General features: G+C 42.0%; 1 protein-coding gene across 7 annotated transcripts in view; it reads left to right on the plus strand.

The window, feature by feature from the left end:
• Positions 1-25,625, plus strand: part of MSL3 (MSL complex subunit 3) — a 1,154,348-nt gene that overhangs the window by 343,054 nt on the left and 785,669 nt on the right. For 6 of the 7 annotated variants that reach the window (XM_044072547.1, XM_044072546.1, XM_044072551.1 and 3 more), the window contains 2 exons: positions 6,001-6,086; positions 24,239-24,364. In XM_044072547.1, the coding sequence (XP_043928482.1) occupies positions 6,001-6,086; positions 24,239-24,364 (212 nt within the window). The remainder of the gene's footprint in view (positions 1-6,000; positions 6,087-24,238; positions 24,365-25,625) is intronic. The other variant, XM_044072548.1, reaches the window with a different exon arrangement.

A 25,625-nucleotide genomic window follows, 5' to 3' on the forward strand; every position in this document is an offset into this window, starting at 1 on the left:
CGGTGGTGGTGCTGCAGTAGCGTTGTCGCCTCACAGTAAGACGCTGTCCGGTTCGATTCTCAGCTAGAGCATCTTCTGCGTGGAGACATGCGTGAATGGGCATACCTTCGTTGAAGGTTGTGCGTCAGGGCTGGTAACTTGGCACGTAAAAATCAACTACTGATCATTAGTGGACCGGAGTTCCGCTGTGGCGACCCCTAACCGGGAAAAGCCAAAAGACGCATTAAACTTTTTCCTTCAAAGATACTATCCCTCTTCCATAAAACACTATTAGAAATTCAGTCACAAGCTTTAATACCACCCTCTTGGAGATGTTCCTTAATCACACCAATCCTAAAGGAAAACAAAGCCCCAAACATCTGTACCTCATATAGACCTATATCATTATTAAATAATGACTATAAGATGTTTTTGACAATATTAACTAGCAGAATGAAAATACCACTATCCAAAACAATAAATAATGATCAAACTGTTTTTATATATCATAGACACAGGACAATATTAAAAGGATAATATGTCAATAAAGAAAATAAATGCTTATAATTGGTTTAGATATACTGAAAGCCTTTGATTCCCTAAATTGGGACTATTTATTGAAAATCCTAATGCAGTTTGAATTTCCTGCATCCTTTGTTCATCTCCTAAAGAATATATATACAAATAATTTAACGTATGTCAAGTTAGGTCCTTTTATCTCTGAATACATACATATAACAAAGGGTACTAAACAAGGATGTCCCGTGTCACCAATTCAATTTGTTCTGGCTATTGAAATATTGGCAGATTCAATTCGTAACAATATAAAAAAATCAAAGGAATAGATGTTAATGAACAATACAATTCTAAAGTAATGCTGTTTGCTGATGACATGTTACTAACATTATCTAATACAAAAGAGACATTATAAGAATTAGATATATTAATTGACAAATTTCACATGACTTCAGGACTCCATTTCAGTAAATCAAAATGTTTATTTTTAAATAAAAAAAAAAAGAACTGCAGACTAAGGGGGAATGACATCATATCTAGGAATTGAGTTATGCAAGGATAATAATGAATTAATCTAAAAAACTATAATAATAATGCAATTAAAATCTCTGTGGAAAAATGGCAAAAATAATATTAACATATGAAGATAGACTACAGTTAATAAAAATGGTTTTACTACCCAAGATCCTATATATATCCTTGGCAACACAACTGTTACCAGAAAGGAATATACTTAAAGAAATAAACTCATGCCTAATAAAATTTTTATGGTTTCTCAAAAGAAACGGAATAGCTTTAATACATCATATCAGACCATGGAAACAGGGAGGATTAAAGTTTCCTGATATAGAAACATATATAAAAGCATCAGTGTCTGAAACAATCTCAGATTGGATAAGTACAAATTACTCTGCAAATTGGAAAGAATTACTAACAGTAATATCAATAAATGAATTTGATTTACAAAAAAAATTTCAAATAACAGATAAAAACAATTTGCCATGGCACATTTTATGTGTTAGTATGCAATACAACCTAAATAAACCCACTAAAACTCGTATGATTAATTATTACATTGACTCATTTAGGAAAATTATTAATGCAAATGTAGATTTAAAAATCTGGTTTGATCTTTTAACACCATTTATAGTCACAAAGAATTCTCCACATAAAATGTATAGAGAAATTATTAATTCCTGGGAACAGAAATTATTTGTTTGTTGGCTCCAATGTATCCAAGAACTAAAAGTTTTAGATATGCAAGTAATAAAAACAATATACAAAATAATGCAAGTAATAAAAACAATATGCAAAATTCCACAACAGGTCCGGCTAACTTTACAGAGTATTCTGTCATTTTCACAAGCTTTAAGTAGAATAATTAACCGTCCTTCATTTAAAGAAATACCTAAATTTATGAAATAGGTACATGAAATCCTATATAATGACTTTGACATGGGAAATAGTATTTCGAAATTTTACAAAATATTGATAAACTATAAAACAACACCCAAAACCTCATATTGGAAATGTATAACAAAAGGACACTCAATGCAGTTAACTGAAGATATTAAAACAAATATCGATAAAATATACATCCTTTACACAATACTGGAAAGTTTTTAATTGGAAATGCTTGCACAGAGCATTCTTATCCCCAGACAGAATCAGTAAAATTAGTTCTTCCATAAAAGGAATATGTTGGAGATGTGAGCAAGTACACAATGCAGATTGGAACCACATGTGGAATATGTGGTTTAATGGCTGAGTTAGAGCAGTTAGATCACACAATTACGAAGGACCTATTGTTTGATGAATGTGAAATGTTTCTCAATACACAATATGTATGGGTTGAGAATCAAAGGAAAAAACAACACGACAGAAAGTGTAAAATAATGAGAAGGGATATGCAACAGTATGAAAGGGGTGAGGCGTACAGGTGGGGACCCCACATCCGTGACTCTAATCAAAATGTTAAGGGTGATGACAATCAGGGACCCAATCAGGACAAATATAACAATAAAGTAAAGCAAGGAAGGAATCAATATACTTCTGATTTTATAGGGAACAACACAAAATGGCAGGGCCCAAACAGGGGGTAATACAGAGGTCAGAGAAAGTGGAAGACAAATCAATGGGAAAATCAACCGGACCACAGGGGCGGAAACAACTGGAGGAGAAATTAGGAATTACAAGGCATAATGATATACATTACAGTTTAGGAGAATTTAGTATTTTTAATTACACACATATAGAACTCAAAAAGGAATATTTTAAGTTATTATCCAAGGGAATGAATTATGTTCCCAACAAATTTATTAATGTAGTGGATTATATAGTGGATTTTAAAAAGTATTTAAGAAAACTGAATTTGCTATACACTTCAGTGGAAAAAGAACAACTCAGCCCAATAAGTTTAAAAAGAGGAGTACTTTTACACCCCCCATGAATAATACTTTAGCTATTTTTGAGTAGGTAGTCCTAGATGAGATATACGACTATGGAAATAAAAGTAAATCTTTCAAAAATAAATACAACTTAGAATACAATGAATTTGAACTATTAAAAGAAATACAGAGAAATAAAAGTATAAGGATTATGAAACCCGATAAGGGGGGAGGGGCAGTTATCTTTGAAACTGTTGAATATGTAAACAAAATTAATAGTATTTTATTGAATTCTGGGAATTATGATATGTCATCTATCAACAAAGTCAATATTGGTCATCATAAAATTGATGTATTCTTGGAAGAATTACTATTGGACGAAAGGATTGACGTTGACATGTATGATTTTTTTAAAGGTGGAACATCCTATTATTAGTACCATTGTAGGTATACCCAAGGTACACAAAGATATTAATGATCCCCCATTTTGCCCAATAATATCCGGAAATCGATCCAAAACCTTTCCTTTTGGAAAAGTGATTGATACCTGGTTGAAACCCATATACAACAGAATAATGCATATAGTAATTGATTCATGGGATTTTCTAGGAAGATTAGTACCAGGACTAGTTACATCTGATATGTTCTTGGTAACTATAGATGTAGTGGATCTTTTTTCGAGTATACCCCAGGAAGAAGGGTTGAATAGATTCAATAATAGTATAGAAAAATATAGTAATTTGACTTGGGATAAAACATCCTTAATTATGGAATTTATGGAATTAGTTCTGATTCATAATTACATATTATTTGAAGGAGAATATTATAAGCAAAGGAAAGGGGTAGCATGTGCCCCCATCTTTGCCAATTTATTCCTGTTGGATTGGGAAACAGAATATGTATTACAAACGGATTGGAATGATAATATTCTGTGTTGTTTGAGGTTTTTGGATGATATTTTTTTTAATTTGGAAGGGCAATGAGAGTAAGTTAAATGATTTTAAAGTTTATTTAAATACAAGGTGTGATTATTTAAAATTCACGTTTAATGTGGAAAAGAAGTCTATATCTTATTTGGATACTCGTATAACAGTGGAAAATGGTAGATTCAAATCTAATATTTTTAGAAAAGACATCTTTAGTAACTCTTATTTACAGTATTCCAGTTGCCATCCCAGTAGCCAGAAAAGGAGTATTATAAAAGGTCAGTGTATAAGGGCTGCCAGAATGACTTCTGATTACTCCGATTTGGTTACTGAATTGGACGTTATAGGAAACCTGTTTAAGAATAGAGGATACCCTATAGGTGTGATAGTGGATATCAAGGAATATGTAAAGAAGGAATGGGGGAAACAATATAAACACATTTTAGGAATAGGGTTAAACAAAACAGTAGGGTCATTATGAACAAGGAAGACCAGGATACAAATTAATACACTAGAGGATGTGTATTACAATATGCCCCCCCAAGTAAGGGATATAAAGAAAATAATAGTGAACAACTGGAATATTTTGCAATCAGACAATAGTGTGTTCAAGATGGTGGGTGAGGCACCCAAATTTGTATCCAGAAATGGAAGTAACTTGAAAATGGAATTAGAAAGGAAAACCACTAATACTAACCCTAATAATAATTGTGTTGGCACCACTAAATGTGGGAAATGCAACCAGTGTAGTTTAATTATTAAGGGTTCCACCTTAACATTGGAAGACACAAATAGAACCGAAGTAAGGTTTCAAAAAGGGTAACTGTAGGACTTCACATCTTGTCTATTTGGCGGTGTACTAAATGCCCTTGTTTCTATGTGGGCAAGACTGACAGATGCCTCAGAAACAGAATTTACGATCATTGTTATAGTATAAAGAAACAAGATACTGAAAATGCTTTATGGAGGCATCTAGATGCTAGCAAACATTACAATTCCTTTAATTTTGGCATCTTAGAAAGCATAAAAGGGAATCCCAGAAGGGGAAGCATAAAGAAAAAACTGGGTGAAAAGGAGGCTAGGTGGCAGATAAAACTCAATGCCTCCGTTCACCCAGGTATTAATGAAACTATTTCCATCAAGCCCATATTGGAAAACAATGGGTAGTTAGTATTATATTGAGGCATATACACTAGGTAATGGTGTTAGTTAGTTAGGATGGTTTTATATTCAGTTACTTACAATTAATGGAACAAGAAGTTTCTTAGAGCTTTTTTGAGCCGTTATGGTTGGCTTTTATTTATTTACTTGTATACAAAAGTTTACATGTATTATCATTGTTATATGGATAAAATACAAAATATTGGAAGATTTAGTAAACAGATATGGCATGTTTTTTTAAAAAGGGCGATTGACAAGGAATTTATGCACTGACCACTTTAAATTCTGATTAAATCATTTAAATGTTAATGAGTTAACGGAGGAGATTGGCTGAAGATTATATTTAAGCCGGTTGTGGCAATAATGAATTGTTCTGAAGAAGTCTACATGGGAGTAGATGAAAGTGCTTAACTTTTATATGTAAAAGACAATGTATTTTTATCAACTGTTTTTTATTAATAAACGGAAAGACTAGAGGATCGTTTGGTGTGCCAGTGTATTTACATGCAGAGACTGTGAACAGAAATTTGTATTTTTGTTATGTATCTAGTATGGACTATACTTACAATTTCAAGGAAGTGCATAACAAGAAGATGGAATACAAACACAATAACAACTTTCGAAGACTTCTACAGCCTACTGAAGACAACAGCATCATTGGAAATTAAAATTAACGAACTAAGAATTTATCCAAAGTCATTTATCAACAACCCTTGGGGAAACGTCTTATGTTGATCGACACTATACAATAATTGATCAGACACTTTGGACATATAAAGTAAATGTATACATTAAGATCTGTTCATGTCAGGCTAATGTAAACAGTGTACATACTTATTTAAGATGTTATGTATAAATACTATGAAATTCATTCAAATTTATTTGAAAAAGAAAAAAAATTTGAGAAAAAAAAGATTACTGCAATGTGTTTTAAATATAGCTGAGTCAGAGTACTTAAACTCAAGATTATTATGATATGTTTTAAGTAGTTACCTTGTACCTTACGTTACTGAGTTTTTGTTTTATTGTAGCTTTAACTGGCTCCTCTGACAGTGATGATGAAACTCACGAGGAAGTAAAAAGTGAAGAGAGTGACCTTGATGAGAAGGTAGAAATGGTAAGACTTGATGCAAATTATACCATGTTGTGAGTAAATTGTACATAGCACATATCTGCTTTTCTGATCTGGCAAAATGAATATTCCAGTGGGAGTAAATCCTTTTACAGTTTTTGCTGCAATGTTCAGATTATTCAGCATAGGTAGTTTGAATTTCCACCTATCATGCATATCTTTCAAGCTGTCTTGAATCACACATTGCCAGCAGAAGCAGCAGCAATTCAGATCCTGAAAAATCATGTAAACTGATTTTAATCAGCCGGGACCAGACTTCAAATGGAGATTACTTGAGTTTTAAATCTGGCATTTTTAGTAGTAAAGCAGAAGTGATATGCCTTCTGAATAAAACTTGTCTGTTTGAGAGTCAGATTTCTTTTAACATATTAAAACTTTGCACATTTAACTTGCGTTTTTGTCTGAAAAAGTGTACTCTTCCACACTTCTATCCTTCCAAGTGTGTCTTGGGCCTCATTAAAATGATTAATCTGATGTTGTAAATCTTTATTCATTCCTTACTTTTAGGACTTCAGTTCCGTCCTTGGAACCGACACGGTTGTTACCAAACTCGCGCCGGCCAAAAACTCTCGGCTAAGACCTACCCATAATGCCCCTCTCAGTCTCTTCAGATCTCATTTGCCACGTTCCTTGTCGGATGTGCCAAGCCTTCTCTGTCAAGCTATTTCTATCACTACCTTCTTTTTTAGTCAGTTTTCACAAAATTTTCATCTTTCGTCTGTAAACTCATATACTTGTTTTATATCCTACCCTCTACCTTTGGTAGTTTCTTTTATAACATCGTTGGTACTGTCCCTCTCCCCTACCTTCAGTAGGCCCTCTTTCGTACCACTTTTGGTATTTCTAAGTACCATTGTTGGTACATCTCATTTTTCTATCTGCATAAAAAAAAAAAAAACAACTCTTCTCTTGAACTTTACTGTTTTTGGCTATTTATCTTGCTGCTAGGACTAGTGTGTTTTTTTTTCATTATGTCTGAAAAAGCTAAATTGGGATTTAAACAGTGTGATAAGTGCGGGCGTAAGATGCCCAACTCAGATGGTCATGCTCGGTGCGTTTAATGTTTGGGCATTGACCACATCAATGCTTTGTATGATATTTGTTCCCTTCAGTAACCAGATTTTAGCTGAGCGTAAGAACAAACTGATCCTGAAGGGTATGATGAAAACTCCCTTCTTGGAGGCTCTTTCTGGGGCTGAGATCTCACCACCTCCAAAGACTAAGAAACATAAAGAGAAATGGAGTCACTCGGTCCCTACATCTCCATCCTCCTCAGAATCGAGTCGACACCATGCTTCTCCCGCACCTTCAGTGCAGACAATTTCAGCACCAGGCCGTACATCTTCCCCCTCGGTGCCATCCTTAATTTTGACTCCAACCACTGAACCGGCTTTGGCACCATCCTCTGTGCCGACCTTGGTCTTGACACAGGCTCCATCTGCTGTACCTGCATTGGCACCATCCCCGGCCATGGTGCCATCTTATATGGCTCCACAGACACACCGTCGGTTCTGAAGGTCGAACACCTTCCCAGAACCAGATATTCTCCCACTTGTGACCCCTTTTTGGGACACCAGTTTAGTATTTTCCTCGAGAGACCTGACTCTCCATCAGCCTCCTTCAAATCCACCAGGAGTCTTTCAGAACAAGATGTAGTGAGGGTTCTGGACCAGTTTTTGGCAGCTATAGGATTGCCCACCCTTGCTTGGCCTTCCTTCCCTCTTGGAACAAAAGCTTTCACAGCATATTCACCTGTATCTAGCCTCTTCCCAGGCCCCGGAGACTTTGGTACTGATGACCACCCTGGTGCATTCTGTTTCGGCTCCGACAGTGGAGGCCCCCCCTGTTGGCACCGATTACTCTTGGTGCTACAGCTCCATTGGAGCTGGCACACTCTCGGAGCAGTGATTGGGCTGTCGGCACTGTGGCTCCTAGTTCAGTGCCTATTTTGTGCAGGCGCTGTCTAAGGCCACAGCTCTCTTGGCAACTACTTGTCCTCTTGTAGCTCCTCACATGGAGGCAGGCTCCTCAGGGTGGGGTGTGACCCCAGTTCTGAGGTTGTCCTTCTCGGTTCCGGGCTCCCATCCCATCTCGGGCAGGCCTGCTTTCCAGGTGATGGAGAGGGTCCTTGCCTCAACAGGCTCTCAGTTGGCACCACTGGCATCTACATCAGAACCCCCCCTCTAGCATACAGCTGTCCCAACCCCCTACTCTGGGATCCCGAGCATGGGAGCCGCAAGACTTTACCTTGAAGGGAGCCCTTTCTCCGGAGTCCTCCTCAGAAGATCCCACTGGGGAGCCACCCTGGAAGAAACTGTGCAAGAGGAATCCATCACTGAGGACACCAATTGCAATGAGGGAGAAGGGTCCCCATGGTCTCCCCCAGAAGACGTCATTTGGAGACATTCTCGAGATTCTCAAGCAGAGGGGAAACTGGAAGTCCTCTAACCCTTCTTAGGAGGAATCAGTGTTCTTGCAGGCCTTCCATGCTCGGCCATCTACTTCCTGGGTGACCCCCACCTGCAGATGAGCTTATTAAACTGATCGTGCAGCTTGCCTGTAAAGCCCCGGACAACATAGAACCTGTCCCCCGGAGGCCAGACAAAATTTTATCCACCCCTGAAGACCACCCCAATTAGTCCAAACAGTTAGTTGATTCCATGTTTGTGACAGCGGCCACCAAGAGGGAACTGGCAGAAGATAGATCCACTGTTCATCCTCCGAACAGGGAGTCTCGGGCTGTCGACAGACTGGGGAAGAGGACCTATGCTTCAGTGACCTTTGCTATTCGATCGCTGAACTATATGGCACACTTTACTCACCTCCAAAGAGGCCTAATTTCAGAAATGTCTGCCTCTTTGGCTGGGGTACTGCCTAACGAGGTGCTTGACACTGTCGCCTCTCAGCTAGCTACCTTGGAACCTATCTCGAACTCCTCGATGCGCTTGATCTCTCACTACACCGAGGGGGCAGCTCTAGGAGCCTAGTCAGGCATCGTCATGAGACAGCATGCTTGGATGCATTTCCGTGATTTTGCAGGCCCCTTTAAATCTTCTTTTGTCAACACACCTGTTGACAAATCTTCCCTTTTTCATCCCAAAGTAAGAGACACACTATCACGTAGTAAGAAAGATGGAATGACCTTGTCTGCTGTGGGCATACGTTTTTCCACCCCCCCCCCCCAAGAGATCCTGTTCCAGGAACCAGAGGGGAGGAAAATTGTGGTTCAAGAAGTCCCAAGGATCTTTTTGTGACACTTGTGGTGAGCAATCCCCCCAGGGTTGAGGGGGCAGTTCATCCGGAAGACTACCCTTTCAGGGCAGAGGGGGTCCATGCAACCAGGGTGCTAGAAATGCCTTCTCTGGCTGACCCTTTTAGCGCTCCTGAACAGTGGCCTGATTGCTTTCCTCTGGATGCAGTCGGGGGTCGATTTTCCTTGCACCTACAAGCCTGGCAACTCATAACTACGGATACATGGGTGCAGAGAATAATTTCCAGAGGCTATCGTATCCCAATTCGGTCTTACTCCCAGACCTGTCAGATGAATCCCCGATGTTCCACCCAGTCAGAGGGAGGTAAAAGCCTTAGAAATCAAAAAGCTGCTAAGAAAAAGAGTCATCCAGCCAGTCCCACCAGACCAGAGAGGATTTGTTTTTTACTCTAGGTTCTTTTTAGTGCCAAAAAAGACAGAGGACTGGAGGCCAATCCAGGATCTCAGCTTACTAAACAAATTCATAAAACCTCAAAAATTTGGGATGGTCATGGTACAGTCCATCCTCCCCTTTTCAGGGAGGGACAACTGGATGTGCTCTGTAGATCTCCAGGACGCATATTATCACATAAAGATGGACAAACGCTCCCGGAGATTTGTCCGCTTCTGGCTTAGAGCCAATCACTACCAGCTCAGGGTACTACCCTTTGGTCTCTCGACAGCCCCCGGAGTGTTCACCAAATGTATGACAGTCGTAGCTCATCTCCAGCAACAAGGATTCCAGGTGTTTCCGTATCTAGACGATTGGCTCCTTACCGCCACGACCAGGAATCTTCTCAATCACAGCTTCTCTTACACTCAAAGCCTTGCTCTTTGCTTAAGTATCACGATCAGCATGGAGAAATCTCAAATGTCCCCAACAAAAGCACTGGAATTTATTGGAGCGATCTTCGACACAAAATCCTGTCAAGCTTCCCTTCCTCCTGACAGGCTCTCAAAAATAAGAAGCCAGATTCAAGTCCTCCTCCAACAGACGTTTGTACCAGCACACTTGTACTACAGCTTTTGGGATCTATGGCAGCAACCCATTACCATAATTCCACTTGCGAGGTTGCACATGAGACTAATACAGTGGCTTCTTTCATTACAATGGTCGGTCTTAACCCATCCTCTCGACCACATGATATGCCTTACAAATCTTTGCAAAAAAGAAATGCTTTGATGGATGAAACCAGAGTCAAATCTTTGGTGTCGACCGTTCTGCCTTCCCCAGCCCAGGGCCACGATGACCGCGGACTCTTCCCTGTTGGGGGGTATTTCCAGGGAAAGACAGTCCAAGGCACCTGGTCCCCCATGGAGGCCAATTTGCACATAAATGTCTTGGAATTTAGGGCATTTCTCTTAGCATTACAAGAGTTCCACACAACCCTTCCTTCCGGGACCATTGCAGTTCAATCGAGCAACATGTCAGTCATCTGGTATATCAACAAACATGGCAGATCCAGGTCTTGCCCCCTGTGTCGTGAAGCCATGAGAATTTGGCACTGGGTGATGGCTTCCAACCGCTTTCTTATAGCAACACACATTCCCGGAGGTCCACCCTTATTGCAAACAATTTGAGCAGGAACGTTCTGATGCCTCACGAGTGGTCCCTCAGTCCTATAATAGCGGATCAGATCTTCCACCGTTGGGGCAGGCCTCGCTGCGACCTGTTTGCTTCCCCTCTAAACAACAAATGCAGAAGCTACTTTGCCCTGACCCCCCCCCCCTCAGGGGGAGTCACCAAGGGATGTTCTAACGTACAGTTGGCCCCCCCGAGTCTGCTGTATGCCTTTTCCCCCATTTCCCCTCATCCTGAAATTCCTCCAGAAAGCTCAAAGGTTGAGAAGCAAAGTGATCCTCATTGCCCCTTACTGCCCCCATCAAGTCTATTTCCCTTTCCTATGGTCTCATCTGGTTCACAGCCCGTGGATCCTGGGTCAGTCCCAAGGTCTGCTATCTCACCCTCAGGGACTGATTCATCCCAATCTCCACAGCCTCAAGCTCACAGCTTGGTTTCTCCACTTCCGATGATTACCAGGCTACCTGATATTTCATCTCTTGTCTGTGAGATTCTTCTGGCTTCACACAAACCTTCCACCAGGAAAATGTATTCTAGTAAGTGGGCTAGGTCCTCTACATGGGCCAAAGATCATGACATAGACCCCTTCTCCATGCCTATTCAGAAGATCCTACATTACCTGACTACCCTATTTACATGCAGGAGCTTCAGCATCGACAGTTACTGTGCAATTAGCGGTGATCGCAACTTTTCAGAATGTATTTGATAATTCTTCTGTTAAGTCACACTGTGCAAAGCCTTCTTGAAAGGAGTATTACATGTTAAACCTCCTGTGAAGCCCCCCATAGAGTCTTGGGACTTGACATTGATGCTTCAGTCATTAAAAAGCCCTCTTTTTGAACCTTCAAATTCATGTGATATGAAATTATTGTCTTGGAAGACTCTACTTCTAGTTGCCCTTACCTGAGCGAGAAGAGTATTTGAATTACAGGCCTTGAGTGTCAAGAGACCTTACTTGATTTTTCATAGGGAAAGAGTGTCCCTATGTACTGACCCTTCCTTTTTGCCCAAGGTAATTTCTGGGTTTTCAGTTAACCAGTCTATTGACCTGCCGGTCTTCTTCCCTCACCATTCAAACAGAGGGAAATATCTTTTGCATACCCTCGATGTTCATAGGCGACTTCGTTTATACTTGAACAGAACTAAGTCTTTCAGAAAAACGGATCAATTGTTTGTGGCCTTTGCAGGACCCAGATTGGGTAGGCCTGTTTCCAAAATGACCTCATCTTCTTGGCTTAGAAATGCCATTACCTTCATCTACCATCAGAACAAAGTGTCTTTACCTTCCAGAATAAAGGCTCATTAGATTAGCTCTATGACTACTTCAGTAGCTTTTCACTCCAGAGCCTCTATGGATGATATCTGTGCAGCAGCCACTTGGGCAAGACCTCATACCTTTATCACTCATTACAAATTGGATTTGGCCTCCAGGAGACGAGCATCTTTTGGTTCTATAGTGCTCAGGAATGTCCTTCCTTAGGGCCAACCAGTAGCTGGGGACTCTGCCCTAACAGTAAGGAATGAATAAAGATTTGCAACATCAGATAAAGAAGTTACGTCTTACCATAACGTTCCATCTGTGTTGTAGATCTTTATTCATTCATTACTTCCCGCCCTCCTTCCCTCTGCCTGGACTCTTGGTGGACTTTAGGATTTCCTTAGTTAAGATATTTGCTCAGACAGAGCCTCCTACTGTCTCTTTTATTATTTCTGTACTATAGGGGCTGGCAAGCTCGATCTGAAGAGACTATGAGATGGGCATTATAGGTAGGTCTTAGCTGAGAATTTTTGGCTGGCATGAGCATGGTGACAGCCATGTCAGTTCCGAGCACGATACTAAAGTCCCAGCAGTAATGAATGAATAAAGATCTACAACACAGATGGAACATTATGGTAAGACATAACTTCTTTTTTTGTGAGTTTGTGCCAGGCTTTTTGCTTTGTGGGTTTGCAGTGCTTGCCGCTTGCAGCTACTGACCTTTCAAAGGGACACGTTCAAGTCATGTAAATACACGTGTGCACACACACACACACACACACACACACACACACACACACACACACACACACACAGAGTATGCCTTTGCTCATGCTTAATACTTCCACAGCTCAGATGAAAAATAAAAAACAAAATTAAATATAAAAAAAATGGCATAGTAGCAGTACCATCTATTGCCTCACAGCAATAGGTTCTCCGGTTCGATCCTTGGCTGGGGTGCCTTCTGTGCGGAGTCTGTATGGTCCTCTCTGTGTTTGTGTGGGTTTCCTCCGGGTGCTCCGGTTTCCTCCCACATCCCAAAGATATGCTGTAGGTGGATTGGACACTCTAAATTGGCCCTAGTGAGTGAGTGTGTGTGTGTGTGTGTGTGTGTGTGTGTGTGTGCCTTCTGTGGAAGGTTGGGCACCGGGCTGGCAACTCGACACTGTAAAACACCACTGCCAATCATGAGCGGACAGGTGATCCGCTGTGGCAACCCCTAACCGGGGAAAAAGCCAAAAGAAGTAGTAGTAGCAGCAGTACCATCTATTGAAATGGAAGGTGTGATCTTGATTTTACCCATCTTGAAGTGAATGCTTTACCATCAGAATCCAAGATGCAAAGTCATTATTAAATCCACCCATAGCTTTCATCTACACCAGATATTATTGCTATAGAAAACTTTCATGTGTAGTGAAAGACTGATGTTTCTTATTTATGTGGTGGTATAGTAAACTTCAGTCGATGTTTTAGCTTATTAAAGAATTTTTTGACAATAAACTTATCTTGTTTAAGGTTTCTTTTTCATATTTATGAAGTTTAGATAGATTTATTTTGCTCAAATCTGTTTCTCTTTATGATCATAAAAATGTATGGCATTGTTGCTGTCTTTTTCCATTGTAAATTGTTTGGGTTTATTTCTTCCCAGTTGTTCGATTCGGCTAATGGGGACTTATCTTTCTCATGGATACGATGCAACAGCTACTAAGTGTTCATATATCAAGCTCCTTCCTTATTACTACAATGTCTGTGTCCCTAGACCTGCCTCATACTTTGCCACTGAAAAAAGGTGGATCACAAGCTCTGTGTTTAGCTGTTTCATAAAGTTTGATTTTTCTAGCTAGCTCCCTAGTCTCCTTCCAGACTATTTTCCACATAATTTTTATAAACTTTATAAAGTTTTTTATACCTGTCCAAAAAAAAAAACATACTTGATCTCATCATCACGAACATGGGAGCACAATGTTCAACACCGGAAGTATACCCCTCACTGGTGAGATCAGATCACAAACTAATCTCGCTGGAGGTCCTCATCCCACCCCCACCTGAAATAAAAAAGACCACAGTAAAGAACTTCTCGAAAGCCGACTTCACACTTCTAAAGACTAGTGTGGTCTCCTTTAAGGCCCCCGAGCCGGTGGAAAACAGTACTCAAGCCGCTGAATCACTTACAAATGCCTTCTACCAGCACCTGCAGGACTGCATGGATAAGGCAATCCCAAGCAAAACAAAGACTCTTTGTACCAAAGGCAAGCGTCCAGTCTGGTGGACCCCAGCCATAAACAAACTCTACAACAAAAGGAGGAAGCTACTACAAGATAGAGCAAAATCCTTAAAAGGTAAGACACCCTTGATCACTATAAGTAAAAACTAAGAGCTCTCATAAAATCATCCAAAGCAAATTTTGAGAGAAAAATAGCTAAAGACTCAAAAGACAATCATAAGGCCTTCTTTAGCTATGTTAGAAACCTGGGAGGAAACTCCCAGATATGTTCAGAACTAGTTCAAAATGATGTGAAGATTACTGATCCTACAGACATTGCCAACATACTGGCTGACAGGTTCAGTGCAAACTTCTCCCCTCCCCAAAAGGAGAGATATCTATACCAAGCGATCGCAGCCCCCCAAACATCTCCAATGCCCAAGTGAGAACTGCTCTCTCCAAAGCAAAAAACACAGCATCCATGGGACCTGATGGTGTCCCAGGCTGTGTGCTCCACTTAACTCAACGAGGAATTAAACCCACAGCTAGGACAGCTGTTTAATCATAGTCTTACCTCTGGATACGCACTCCAGGAGTGGCGCACTGCAACTGTGGTCCCACTTCACAAAGGCGGTGCCTCCACTGACCCTGGAAATTACCGGCCCATTAGCTTGACAAGCCTTATCTGCAAAGCCATGGAGAGGATCATAATGGACCTCATAAATAAAGACATAGGGAATTTGCAGACTTTGGATCCATCCCAGTTTGGCTTTGTCAAAGGCAGATCATGCCTTCTAAACTTGGTTGACTTTTTAGAAACAGTCACCAAAGCCATTGATGAGGGAAAGGCAGTCCATACAGCCTACCTCGATCTGGCGAAGGCCTTCGATACAATACCCCACTCGGGTATCGTTGAAAAACTCATCAGCTTAAATGTTAACCCATACATCACAAGATGGGTTGCAAACTGGCTGAGTGACAGAACCCACAGGGTCAGAGTTGCTGGCGCCATGTCAGACTCAAAGCCTGTCACAAGTGGTGTACCACAGGGCTCAGTCCTGGGCCCACTCTTGTTTGGCATCTACTTTTCCAGTACAAGCAAACACAGGAGGGTTATGGCTGACAAAGTTTGCAGATGACTGCAAACTGGGCCATAGTAGAAAACACATCTGACACAGATATCCTTCAGAAGGGTCTCACAGAAACAGATAACTGGTGCCAGAGCCATGGCCTAAAGTTAAATGCCAAAAAATGCATAGTCATACCCTTCGGGAAAAACAAGGTTACCCCTAGCTACCAAATAGGTGGCAATCCACTGAGCACAGAAGAAGTTATCAGGGACCTGGGGACCCAGGTTGATAGTAGCCTGTCATTCGACACCCATGTAGCTAAAGTAGTTAGGAAGACCTTCTACATTGCCCACCTTATCATGAAGGGATTCTCATCTAGATCAAGGGAGGTCATAGTCTCCCTATACTCATCACTCATCAGACCAATGATTGAGTACAATGCCCCATTCGAATGTATCTGACCCGACACTTGCAGCAGCTGGAGAGGCCACAAAAGTTCCTCACCAAAAGGATAAAGGGTCTCAAACATCTGTCCTATGCTGCCCGACTGAAAGAACTCCAGCTCTATTCAGTCGCTACCGCTTGCTCAGAGGTGACCTTTGCCTAACATACAAGGCCATGTCAAACCCAGATTTGATGAATATGCTTCACCTCAAAAATCTAGATCCGTCAGAGCCACAAGGGCGGGAGACTTAAACCTCGACACGGCTATTAATAGGACGTGCTGGAGGGATAGATTCATCACCCAAAGACTCCCTATGCTGTGGAACAAAATCCCGGTATATGTGAGGCAGAGCACCTCGCTGGCCTTGTTCAAGAGAAATCTTGACCAATGGATGGGAGATCGCAGATATACCCCAGGGATTACCTCAGTGTCACTGCTCGACAGAGGCACAGCAAAGTAATGGGTATAGTTCCCCATACTAAAGGGGTGGCGTACCACAAAACAATGGGCTAGGCTTGTAAATGCCCTTGGGCAGATAGCCTAGTATGAACCTATGAACCTATAGAAGTTAGGCAATTTCTACCACAGCTCCTTTTCCAAGCAACTGGCATGGAGGCTTAGCCACACCATATATTTTTTATTTTCTCTTAACAGTTTAATGGCTGCATTCATCTTTAGTTTACTACTGTTTATTGCTGACTTATTGCTGTTTGTTAGGACAACAAAATTTCCATTTTAGACCCTTTTTTTCTGTTTCATACTCTTTCAGTGTAGTAGTTTATCACTCTCTTTACCTCTTTTGATAACTGTAACCCAGTATGAACAAGGGCTGGCACATATGGCAGATGTGGTCAAAAGATTCCGTGACAGGATACTCATAATCTCATCATGGTGTGTCTGAGGCCAGAACACCTTTCCTTGTCATGCAAGGGCTTTGGCCTTTGTTTCTTCCTGGAACACAAAAATAAACTAATACTAAAAGTGCTACTTCCCCCATATATGACAGAAACAAAGAAATTAGTAAGTAACATGACAAGAAGAGATGAAAGAAAAGAGAAAGAAAAGGAAAAGAGGCTGAGGACTCTGACACTTCAGCAACAAGAGTTCCTCAACCAGACCCTTAGCATCCACCTTCAGCACCATCCGTGGTACGTTCCTCATCTCTGTGCACCTGTTGTAGAGTCTGTTATAATACCCGACTGTTCTCCCAAGAAGATTCCTTATGGACATTCTCTCCATATTTCTCTCTTCCTGCCCCTTCCCAACAGTCTTTCCACAGCACATCTGAAGTAATGGAGTGGTACTGGATGTTGAAGGCCTTTCTTAAGGCTCAGATTGAAGTGGATATTATCCCATCTGCCTTTGTGCCTAGGGTGGCGGTCTTGACTCCAGCCTTGATGTCAGATCCTTCTGGGTAGTTGTCAGTGTCCATGTTTTCTTTACCATTGACATTCCCTTTGGTAGGGACCAATATGGCACTGACACTGAGGGGTCAGATGGTAATATACTCTACGTCAGAGTTTGTGGTGATTTGAGAGGATTATTCCTTCCTCATCACAAAAGACCGCATATGATTCCTCAACATCTGCTTCTGCTCTGGACACCTAGCTCTTCCCAGGATCATAGCAGGCATGAAGGCTTTATCTAGCCTCCTACAGAGGCTCTGTCAGTCTTCTGGGGATTCAAACTTCTCCCCTCTAGATCATCCCAAAAAATGAATGTGTAGCAGGTAGTGCGTTGACTTTCCTACGGAGTCCTTCACTTTTGACACTGGTTTGTATAAAAGTGATTCCCCACAGTTCCCTTCAGAAGATGTCAGATTTGACCAAGCACCAGAATTGATGTATCAGAGGATATCATGGCTGTCTGTCCCCTGTGGACGAATTGTTAATTGAAGCTTTCAAGTGTGACCCTGTACCTCCTGAATGCTGGCCTCTGCTGACCACACAATTGACCTGGTGTTGGGAAGAGTATGGCAAGAGCCATGTTTCACTAAAGCTGTATTGAAGTAACAGAATACTTTTCTTTATCCCTGTAAGGACAGACCACATTGAAGCAAGAGCCCTGTGGAGGACTCTCATCATTATAGTGACAGCCACCAAGAAAAAGCTGTATGACACCACTGCTGCTGATCCTCATGTTTCACTGTTGCAATCCTGACATGTAAGCCTTTGGCTGGCCCAACTACCAGAGTAAAAATCTCCCTCCTCCTTAGGCTGGTGGATGTCCTATCTGACATCAGTATACTTTGATGTATAGGAAGCCAGCTGACGCCATAATGTCAGTATTTTTTGCTGTCAGAGCCTGAAGCAATATTTCAGTGCGTCGGTCAGTCCACAACAGAGAGAAGTCATCTGAAACCCAAGTACCCCATTGGGGAACTTTTTTTGTTGTTGCTTTAACCCATATGTCAGATAAGGTTAACAATTGTCTCCACTGTGGTAAGCAAATCCCACACGAGACACTCATTTACTGTTTCACCTGTCTAGGACCTGATCATGACATTCTTAATTGTCATTTCTGCACATGTTTCAACTCTAGTACTATCAGGCGTAGGGCTTAGATCTTTGCTAGGCATCTTAGTCTCCCATATGCTTTGTATCGTCTGATGGAATCTGTTGGTCATCTCGAGTTTGAGCTCCCTAAGCGTAGGAAAGATGAGGAAAAAAAGACACAAGCTTAGGGCCTCTGATGACAATTGGTGTCCATTTACCAGTCTCTCAAGGCTTGTTATTATTCAGGAAGGTGAGGCACAGGCCTATATCAAAACCTGTCCAGAGTCTGACATGCTGTCTGGTCCCTCAACATATGCTCAGGCCTTGACTTTGTTTGTCAGTCGGGTCCGGGGTTACTTGACAGACCTCTGCTTCGATGAGCAATCTTTTTCTGACAGCATCCCTTTGCGGTATCAGCCAGCATCACCTCATTCTTCCAGAGAGACTGGCATCAGGATTGTGGACATACCTAGGCTGAAAGCCAGAACTAACACTAACAAGCGTCCTACTTCAGGCCAGATGCTTAGGCCTACTGACTGCCCATGCACAGGGATATCAGCAAGACCTGGTAATGTTAGCTTAAGATCTTATTTCAATAGTCAGAGCTAGGCAATTCAGTTTGGAGTCTTCCTTAGGGAAAAGGAAGAGGGATCCTACCACTGAAGTTTTCTCTGAGCCTCCTGATTCTGATGAGGATTCTGACCAGGAGGAGTCTGTCTCTGAGGAGGGATCCTTACTTACTTTGTTTGAAGATCCAGATTCCGAAGAGAATCTGGCTTCAGCTTCGCCTCCTGAGAACATCACTTTTGGGGAAACTCTTAATTCCATGAGGAAACACTTCCAGTGAGAGGCGCAGGAATTCCCACAATCTAAAAAGAGGGTTAGAGAGTTTCTTCACCTGCCAGAACACAAATGTTTGGCTGTTCCTCCTGTTTTGGAGGTTAAGTACCTCTTCAAGAATCCTCCTCCTGATCCAGAGGTTGTCACTCCAAGACCCAAAGGAGCATGGGCCAGCTCTTCTAAAAATCCTTTACCTGCTGACAAAGAAAGCAGGGCCCTTGATAGGTTTGGTGAAAAAGTTTACACTTCTGGTACCCTAGCCATGACGGCCCTTAACTTCCAGTTTCATGTGATCAAATACCAACAAATTATTTTAGATCAAATGAAGCAAAAGATATCTTCCCTGAAGGACAAGAGCATTTCCTAGGAATTGTTGGACCTTTGCCATTCTAGCTGCAAAGTGGCTAGGCATTCTTTACATTGCAGTTGTGATGCTATGGAGGCCTCCAGCCAAGCTGCAGTCTCTGGCTCTGTCATTAGAAGGCATGCTTGGCTTAGGGAGTAAACCTTCCCAGACCATGTCAAGTCCAACCTTTTGGATGTACATCTGGACAAGGACTTCCTCTTCGGGCCAAAAGCTGAGGCTGTTCTGAAAAAGATGGAAGATAAAGCAAAATGTATGCAGACTGTAAAAGACTTCCTCCAAATTCAGCCTCCTGGGTCTAGTAGGAATTTTCTCACTGAACACTTGCTCTTTCCTTCTCATTCAAAAAGCAGGCCAAAGAAACCCTGGAGGGGAAAGATCTCCAAGGCAGCAACAGTCACAAAGGCCCAGGCAACGGTCTTCAGAATCCCCCAGGCAAGGGAGTTTTAGGCCACAGGGTCCTGGCAGAGAGCAGCAGTGACTCTCTCTTCCCCCTTGCCGCCACCCTCTCCCACAAAGATAGTAGGAAGGCCATCTCTGTTCAAAAAAAATTAGTCCCTCATCAGACAAGTGGGTTCTGAATATTATCTCAAATGGTTACAGGCTCACTTTCAAAGAGCAGTTAAGATACTCAGATTACCCAGATATTCCAAGAATCAAAGAGCAGTGGCCCTTTCTCAAATTCTTAATCTGTGTTCACAGGGCTCAATGGAAAAAGTCCCAGAACACCAAAAAGGAAAGGAGCTCTACTCCAGGCGGTTTCTGGTTCCCAGAAAGGAAAGTTCTTGGTACCCTATTCTAGACCTGTCCACCCTCAATCAGTCACTGTTGGTACCAAAATTCAGGATATTGACTCTTCAAAAATTTCTACCCATGATAGCTCCTCAGGCCTTAATGGTCACCCTGGATGTAAATGATGCTTACTTGCACATTCCTGTAGAGGAATCATGCAGAAGCTTTCTGTGTTTCATATTAGGTGCCAGTCACTTTCAGTTCTCTGCACTGCCCTTTGGTTTGTCTACTGCTCCTAGAGTTTTCACAAAGTGCTTAGCCCCTGTGATAACCTTATGCAGAACAAGGGGTTCAGATTTATTATTATCTAGATGACTACCTTATTCAAGCCACTATTCTGTCAAAGATCCTCAGGGATCTGACCTTTACTCAGAACCTCTTCACCTCCTTTGGGGTTCACCATAAATCTATGCAAATCCAACACAGACCCGTCCACCAGGATGGTTTTCCTGGGGGCTGTTCTGGATTCTTTCCTTCAAAAGGCCTTTCTCCCTTTGGAAAAGGTCTCCTTTCTGACTCATTACTTCCAAAACATTATGCAGAGGCAATGCCTCTCAGCCAGAGAATTCCTCAGAGCATAAAACTGCATGGCATCTTGTAGCTTCATGATTCCTCTGGCCAGACTGCATATGAGGAAACTCCAGTAGTACCTCAAGAATGTGTGGTGCCAGCACTCTCAATCCCTGGCGACTGAAATTTAGCTGATCTCTTATTTCAAGGAGGAATTTGAATAGTGGATACAGGCCTGTGCCCAGAGGCTGGGTCTTCCCTTCAGGTTCACTCCTCAAGGCCAAACACTAACCACAGATGCCTCAGAGACAGCCTTGGTGGCGGGGGGGGGGGGGGGCATGCTCATTTCCAACACCTTCAGTCCCAAGGTAAATGGGAAGTTTGGGTCAGAGACAAGCACATAAACTGCAAAGAAGTTATGGAAGTTCAAAAGGGCTTAATAGCTTTCAAAGAAAAATGGAAACCAGGGGTCTTGCTAGTCAAAACAGACAACACCACAGTCATGTAGTGCATAAATAGGGGAGGCACTCACTCTTGCCCTGTATGTCGACTAACTGCGCAGATCTGGGAGACAGCTCACTTTCTAGAGTTGCACCTCATGGCACAATACCTTCCAGGTGTTCAAAACACACTAGCAGATCACCTCAGCAGGAACTTGAGGGATCCCATGAATGGCATCTGCCTCAGAAAACATTTCTCAGCATAGTACAGAAATAGGGAACCCCACAGGTGGACCACTTTGCCACCAAAGAAAATGCTCAACTAAAAAGATTCTATTCTAGGAACAAACTGCTCCCACAGTAGAAGATGGATGCTTTTTACTTCCTTTGGACCAACCTTTTCCTTTGTGTTCCTCCTCTTGCCTCTTCTTCCTCAGGTCCTCCTAAGAATCAGGGAAGAAGGCCCAAGAGTCATTCTGAGAGCCCCAGAATGGCCCATGCAGCACTGGTATCTTCTGCTACCAAGTTTAACCAACAAAAACACGTGGCAGTTACCTCAGAGAATGGACCTTCTGACTCAGGACAAGGGGAGGTTTGTGCATCCCAATGTGCAGACACTCAGCCTGGATACTCCCCCAGCATCCACCACCAAGCATGCCCTGAGCAAACAAGTTCAAGAAATTCTCAGTGGCCAGAAGGCCTAGTAGTAGGACATCCTACTCATCCAATTGGAAGGATTCTCCATCTGGTGCCAGCAGCAAGGCCTTAATCCTAATTCAGCCAATATCTCTGCCGTTTTAGAATACCTAGGTATCCTTGGTTGACTGAGGTCTTTCTTTTTCTTCCATCAAAATTCACACCTCTGCCATTTCAGCCCACATCCCTACTCTTCCCTCCTATCTTTTCACACCTCCTGCTGAAACAATTCCTTAGGGGAGTAATCCACATCAGACTCCAACACCTACACGAGACCTCAATTTTGTTCCAGAAAAAATGACTCTACCCCCCCCCCCCCCCCCCGAACCAGCGGATTCTGCTGACCTAAATTTTTTAACTTGGAAGTCTGCAGTTTTACTATCTATCATCTCAGCTAGGAGGGTCTCTGAGCTGCAAATTTTCACTGCAGTGGAACTGTGTGATGTTCCACTTAGAGTACCCCTCAGGACTAACCCATCATTTATGGGCAAGGTGGTCACTGACATATGCTTGAATCAATCCATACACTTGCCCACTTTCTTCTTATCTGTGATTAAAGTTCAGTTGGCATTTATCTGGAGGTTTCATACAGGATTCCATCATGCCCAGTCACAGCACAAAAACTGTGCAAAGCCTTCCTCAAGGGCAACCTTCCTGCTATGCCCTCCCATTAAAGATGCATCTCCCCTTTAGCACCTTAATTTTGTACTTGAGATTCTAACACTCCCTCCTTTCAAACCAGCTTTCTCTGTCAAAATAAAATTCCTATTTTGGAAAACATTATTCCTGGTAGTTATCACCTCAGTAAAAATTAATGTCAGAATCACAACTAATCTTAAGTACCTCCTTACTTGGTTTTCCACAAAGACTGAGTTTCACTAAGAACCAATTCTTCATTCCAAAAGTTGTTTCTGAACTTAAATGTAATTAACCTATTTCAGAAGAAATGAATACCTTGTGCATAACTTAAATGCTCATAAGTAGTCAGACTTTATACAGTGGAGGTAGACGCCTATCATAGAAATTCCACTTATTTTGTTTGCTACCCCAGGTTAGGAAACCGCCTCAAAGGTAACACTGTCCCAATGGCTTGTATAACTTTCCCTTATAATTCAGGGAACAAGCTCTTGCCAGTAAAACATAGGTTTCCTTGACTGCATTAGTATCTGTTTCAGGTCTATATCAGCTTATTGAAAGCTGATAACATTGAACGCTAGTTGATCGACCACAAAAGGACGAACAACTAAAATAGCGAAGACACGGAACAGAGATTTTTTCCCAGGGAAAATTGCTGTTCTGCAAAAAAAAATAAATAAAACACAACATAAAGTGGGGGACTTGGCACCGCACACACCCCCTACTTAAATATACCAACTCCAAGATCCCACCACAGTGGAGGAAATGGAAAACTCCCGACAACGGCTCAGCAATTTTTCTTCCATGGGAAGAAAATCGCTGTTCCGTATTTTTGCTATTTTGGTTGTTCGACCTTTTGTGGTTGATCAGTTAGCATTTGATGTTATCAGCTTTCAATAAGCTGATATAGAGACCCTCTGTTTCTGCTTCCTTCTTCAGAAGTTCATCAATAGATAACATTTGTGTGTTGCATAAGTTTTCCAAACTTTGCAAGTTGGACATCTTCTACAGATCAGGATACTTCTTTGGCGCTTCCACCCCAAGGGCATCTTGCTCCGATTCCACCTGGGAAACATCTTGTTTTTATTCCACTTGGGAAACTAGGTAGCTTGGGATTCTGTTGATCCAATCAAATTGGGTGGATGGGATGAAATAAGATGCAGATGTACTTATAATGTTGGGTCCTTTACATCCTTAGCTCATACAATTTGACTACCAACCCTCTGTCTCTCTTTCAAATTGTCACTTTTAATATCTGGAAAAGAACTTTAATATCTGGAAAAGAACAGACCTACTTGAAGCCCATACTCCTCTTCAGAACAGACTCCATGCTCCTATTTATGATTACATTGCTAAAGCAGTAACAAACCTTATCTGAGTCAGGGCAAGGGACAGACACATTGTGGGGAAAAAAGGAGGAGCTCACAGTTTGAGTAAGTGCTTGGTAGAGCTGCTGGATCAGATCCACCAGACAGCAAAGTTTGTCATTAGTTGAACTGGATGGACTAGAAATGAAAAACATCTACTTCTGTTTAATTTGTTGTTTAATGTTACAGAAGGAAGAACTAGAAGTTCATTGCAGAAGGGTGGAGATGGATGAAAAAGCAGTTAACATAGAAATTCCAGAGATTTTGAAAAAGAAATTAGAAGAGGACTGCTATTACATTAACAAAAGAAAAAAGGTATACTTTTATTTAATCTCTGTATATATCTTTGTAGAGGACCCTTAATTTGTTTTTCCCTTGACATCACCTGCAGAAGTGCATCATTTAAACTGTTTTTAGAATATCTGAATTAGATGGAAAACTTAAGCACTTCATTATTTCTTTGGCCATGTACTTCCCAAAAGTCAAACAGTAGTGGTGGATTTTAATGTTTATTCCTGTTTGATTTTTGTTTTGATGCTAAGAAGAACAAATGCACTTTAAAATGTCTCATTTTTAGAGAATATGGGATCTGAAGTAGTTAACTTCATTTGATCATCAACCTGTGGGATGTCTGATCCAGACCGGATCTGAGACGGCAGTTTCACCAGCATCTGATCTGAGCTCCAAGCTCCTCTCCTTACCCAAACAACACCGCTCCATCTCCTTCCTTTCCTCAGATCTCATTTGCCGCGGCTTTGCCAAGCAGTGTGGTCTAAAGCTCCAGGCATGGTAGGCACGCTTTTCTATTGTTTTCTGGGTGTTCTGAGTTGTTAGTGTAGGTAGGTTTCCTACTGTTTCTTGCCCTCCCCTTCCCTTGTTTTTCTTATCTGTTTAAATTAAAAAAAAAAAGTTGTTTCTCATGTTGTAGGTAGGCCTTGTCTCCCTTCCCTCTCCTTGTGAGTGAGTGTTGGGGTCGGGTAGTTTAGTTTAAACTTTTTGGTACCTCGTAACCTCTGTGTTGGATATGGCAGATCAGCAAACCAAGCTGGTCTTTAGAAACTGCATAGAGTGTGGCCATACGTTCTCCCCAGCGGATGGCCACACTCTGTGCATTGTGTGTATGGGGGCAGCTCATCTCTCTTCGGACTGCTGTATTTGTGCAGGGTTCAACCCCAGGTCCCTAAAGGATCGTAGGGCAAAATTGATCCTCAAGGGACTTTTCCCCTGCAACGGAGGTGGCTACCTCTTCTTCTTCCATCTGTGACCGCACCTTCTACTTCAGCCACTGTCTCCTCTCCCTACCAGGCCGGGACTCACCCTCCTGGACAAAGGCCTGTGGACAGGGACTCAAAAAAAGAGAGGAACAAGGACAAGAGAGAGTGACAAGGAGAGGAAGAGATCCACAGTCCGATCGGATCCAGTGGGTCCTTCCCCTAAACGCAGCTTTTTCCAGGCCAGCATCTCCTCTGCTCTAATCGCCAAGATTCTCACCGGAGCTGGAGAAGCTTAGACCTCTTTCCAGGGCCTCTGTACACCGACCCTCCCAGCCGGCGTCAGTGGCCTCATCGCAGTCCAC

The sequence above is a fragment of the Protopterus annectens genome, chromosome 5.part0 (assembly GCF_019279795.1).
Source record: "Protopterus annectens isolate FY-2018-M chromosome 5.part0, PAN1.0, whole genome shotgun sequence".
NCBI classification, from domain to species: Eukaryota; Metazoa; Chordata; order Ceratodontiformes; family Protopteridae; genus Protopterus; species Protopterus annectens.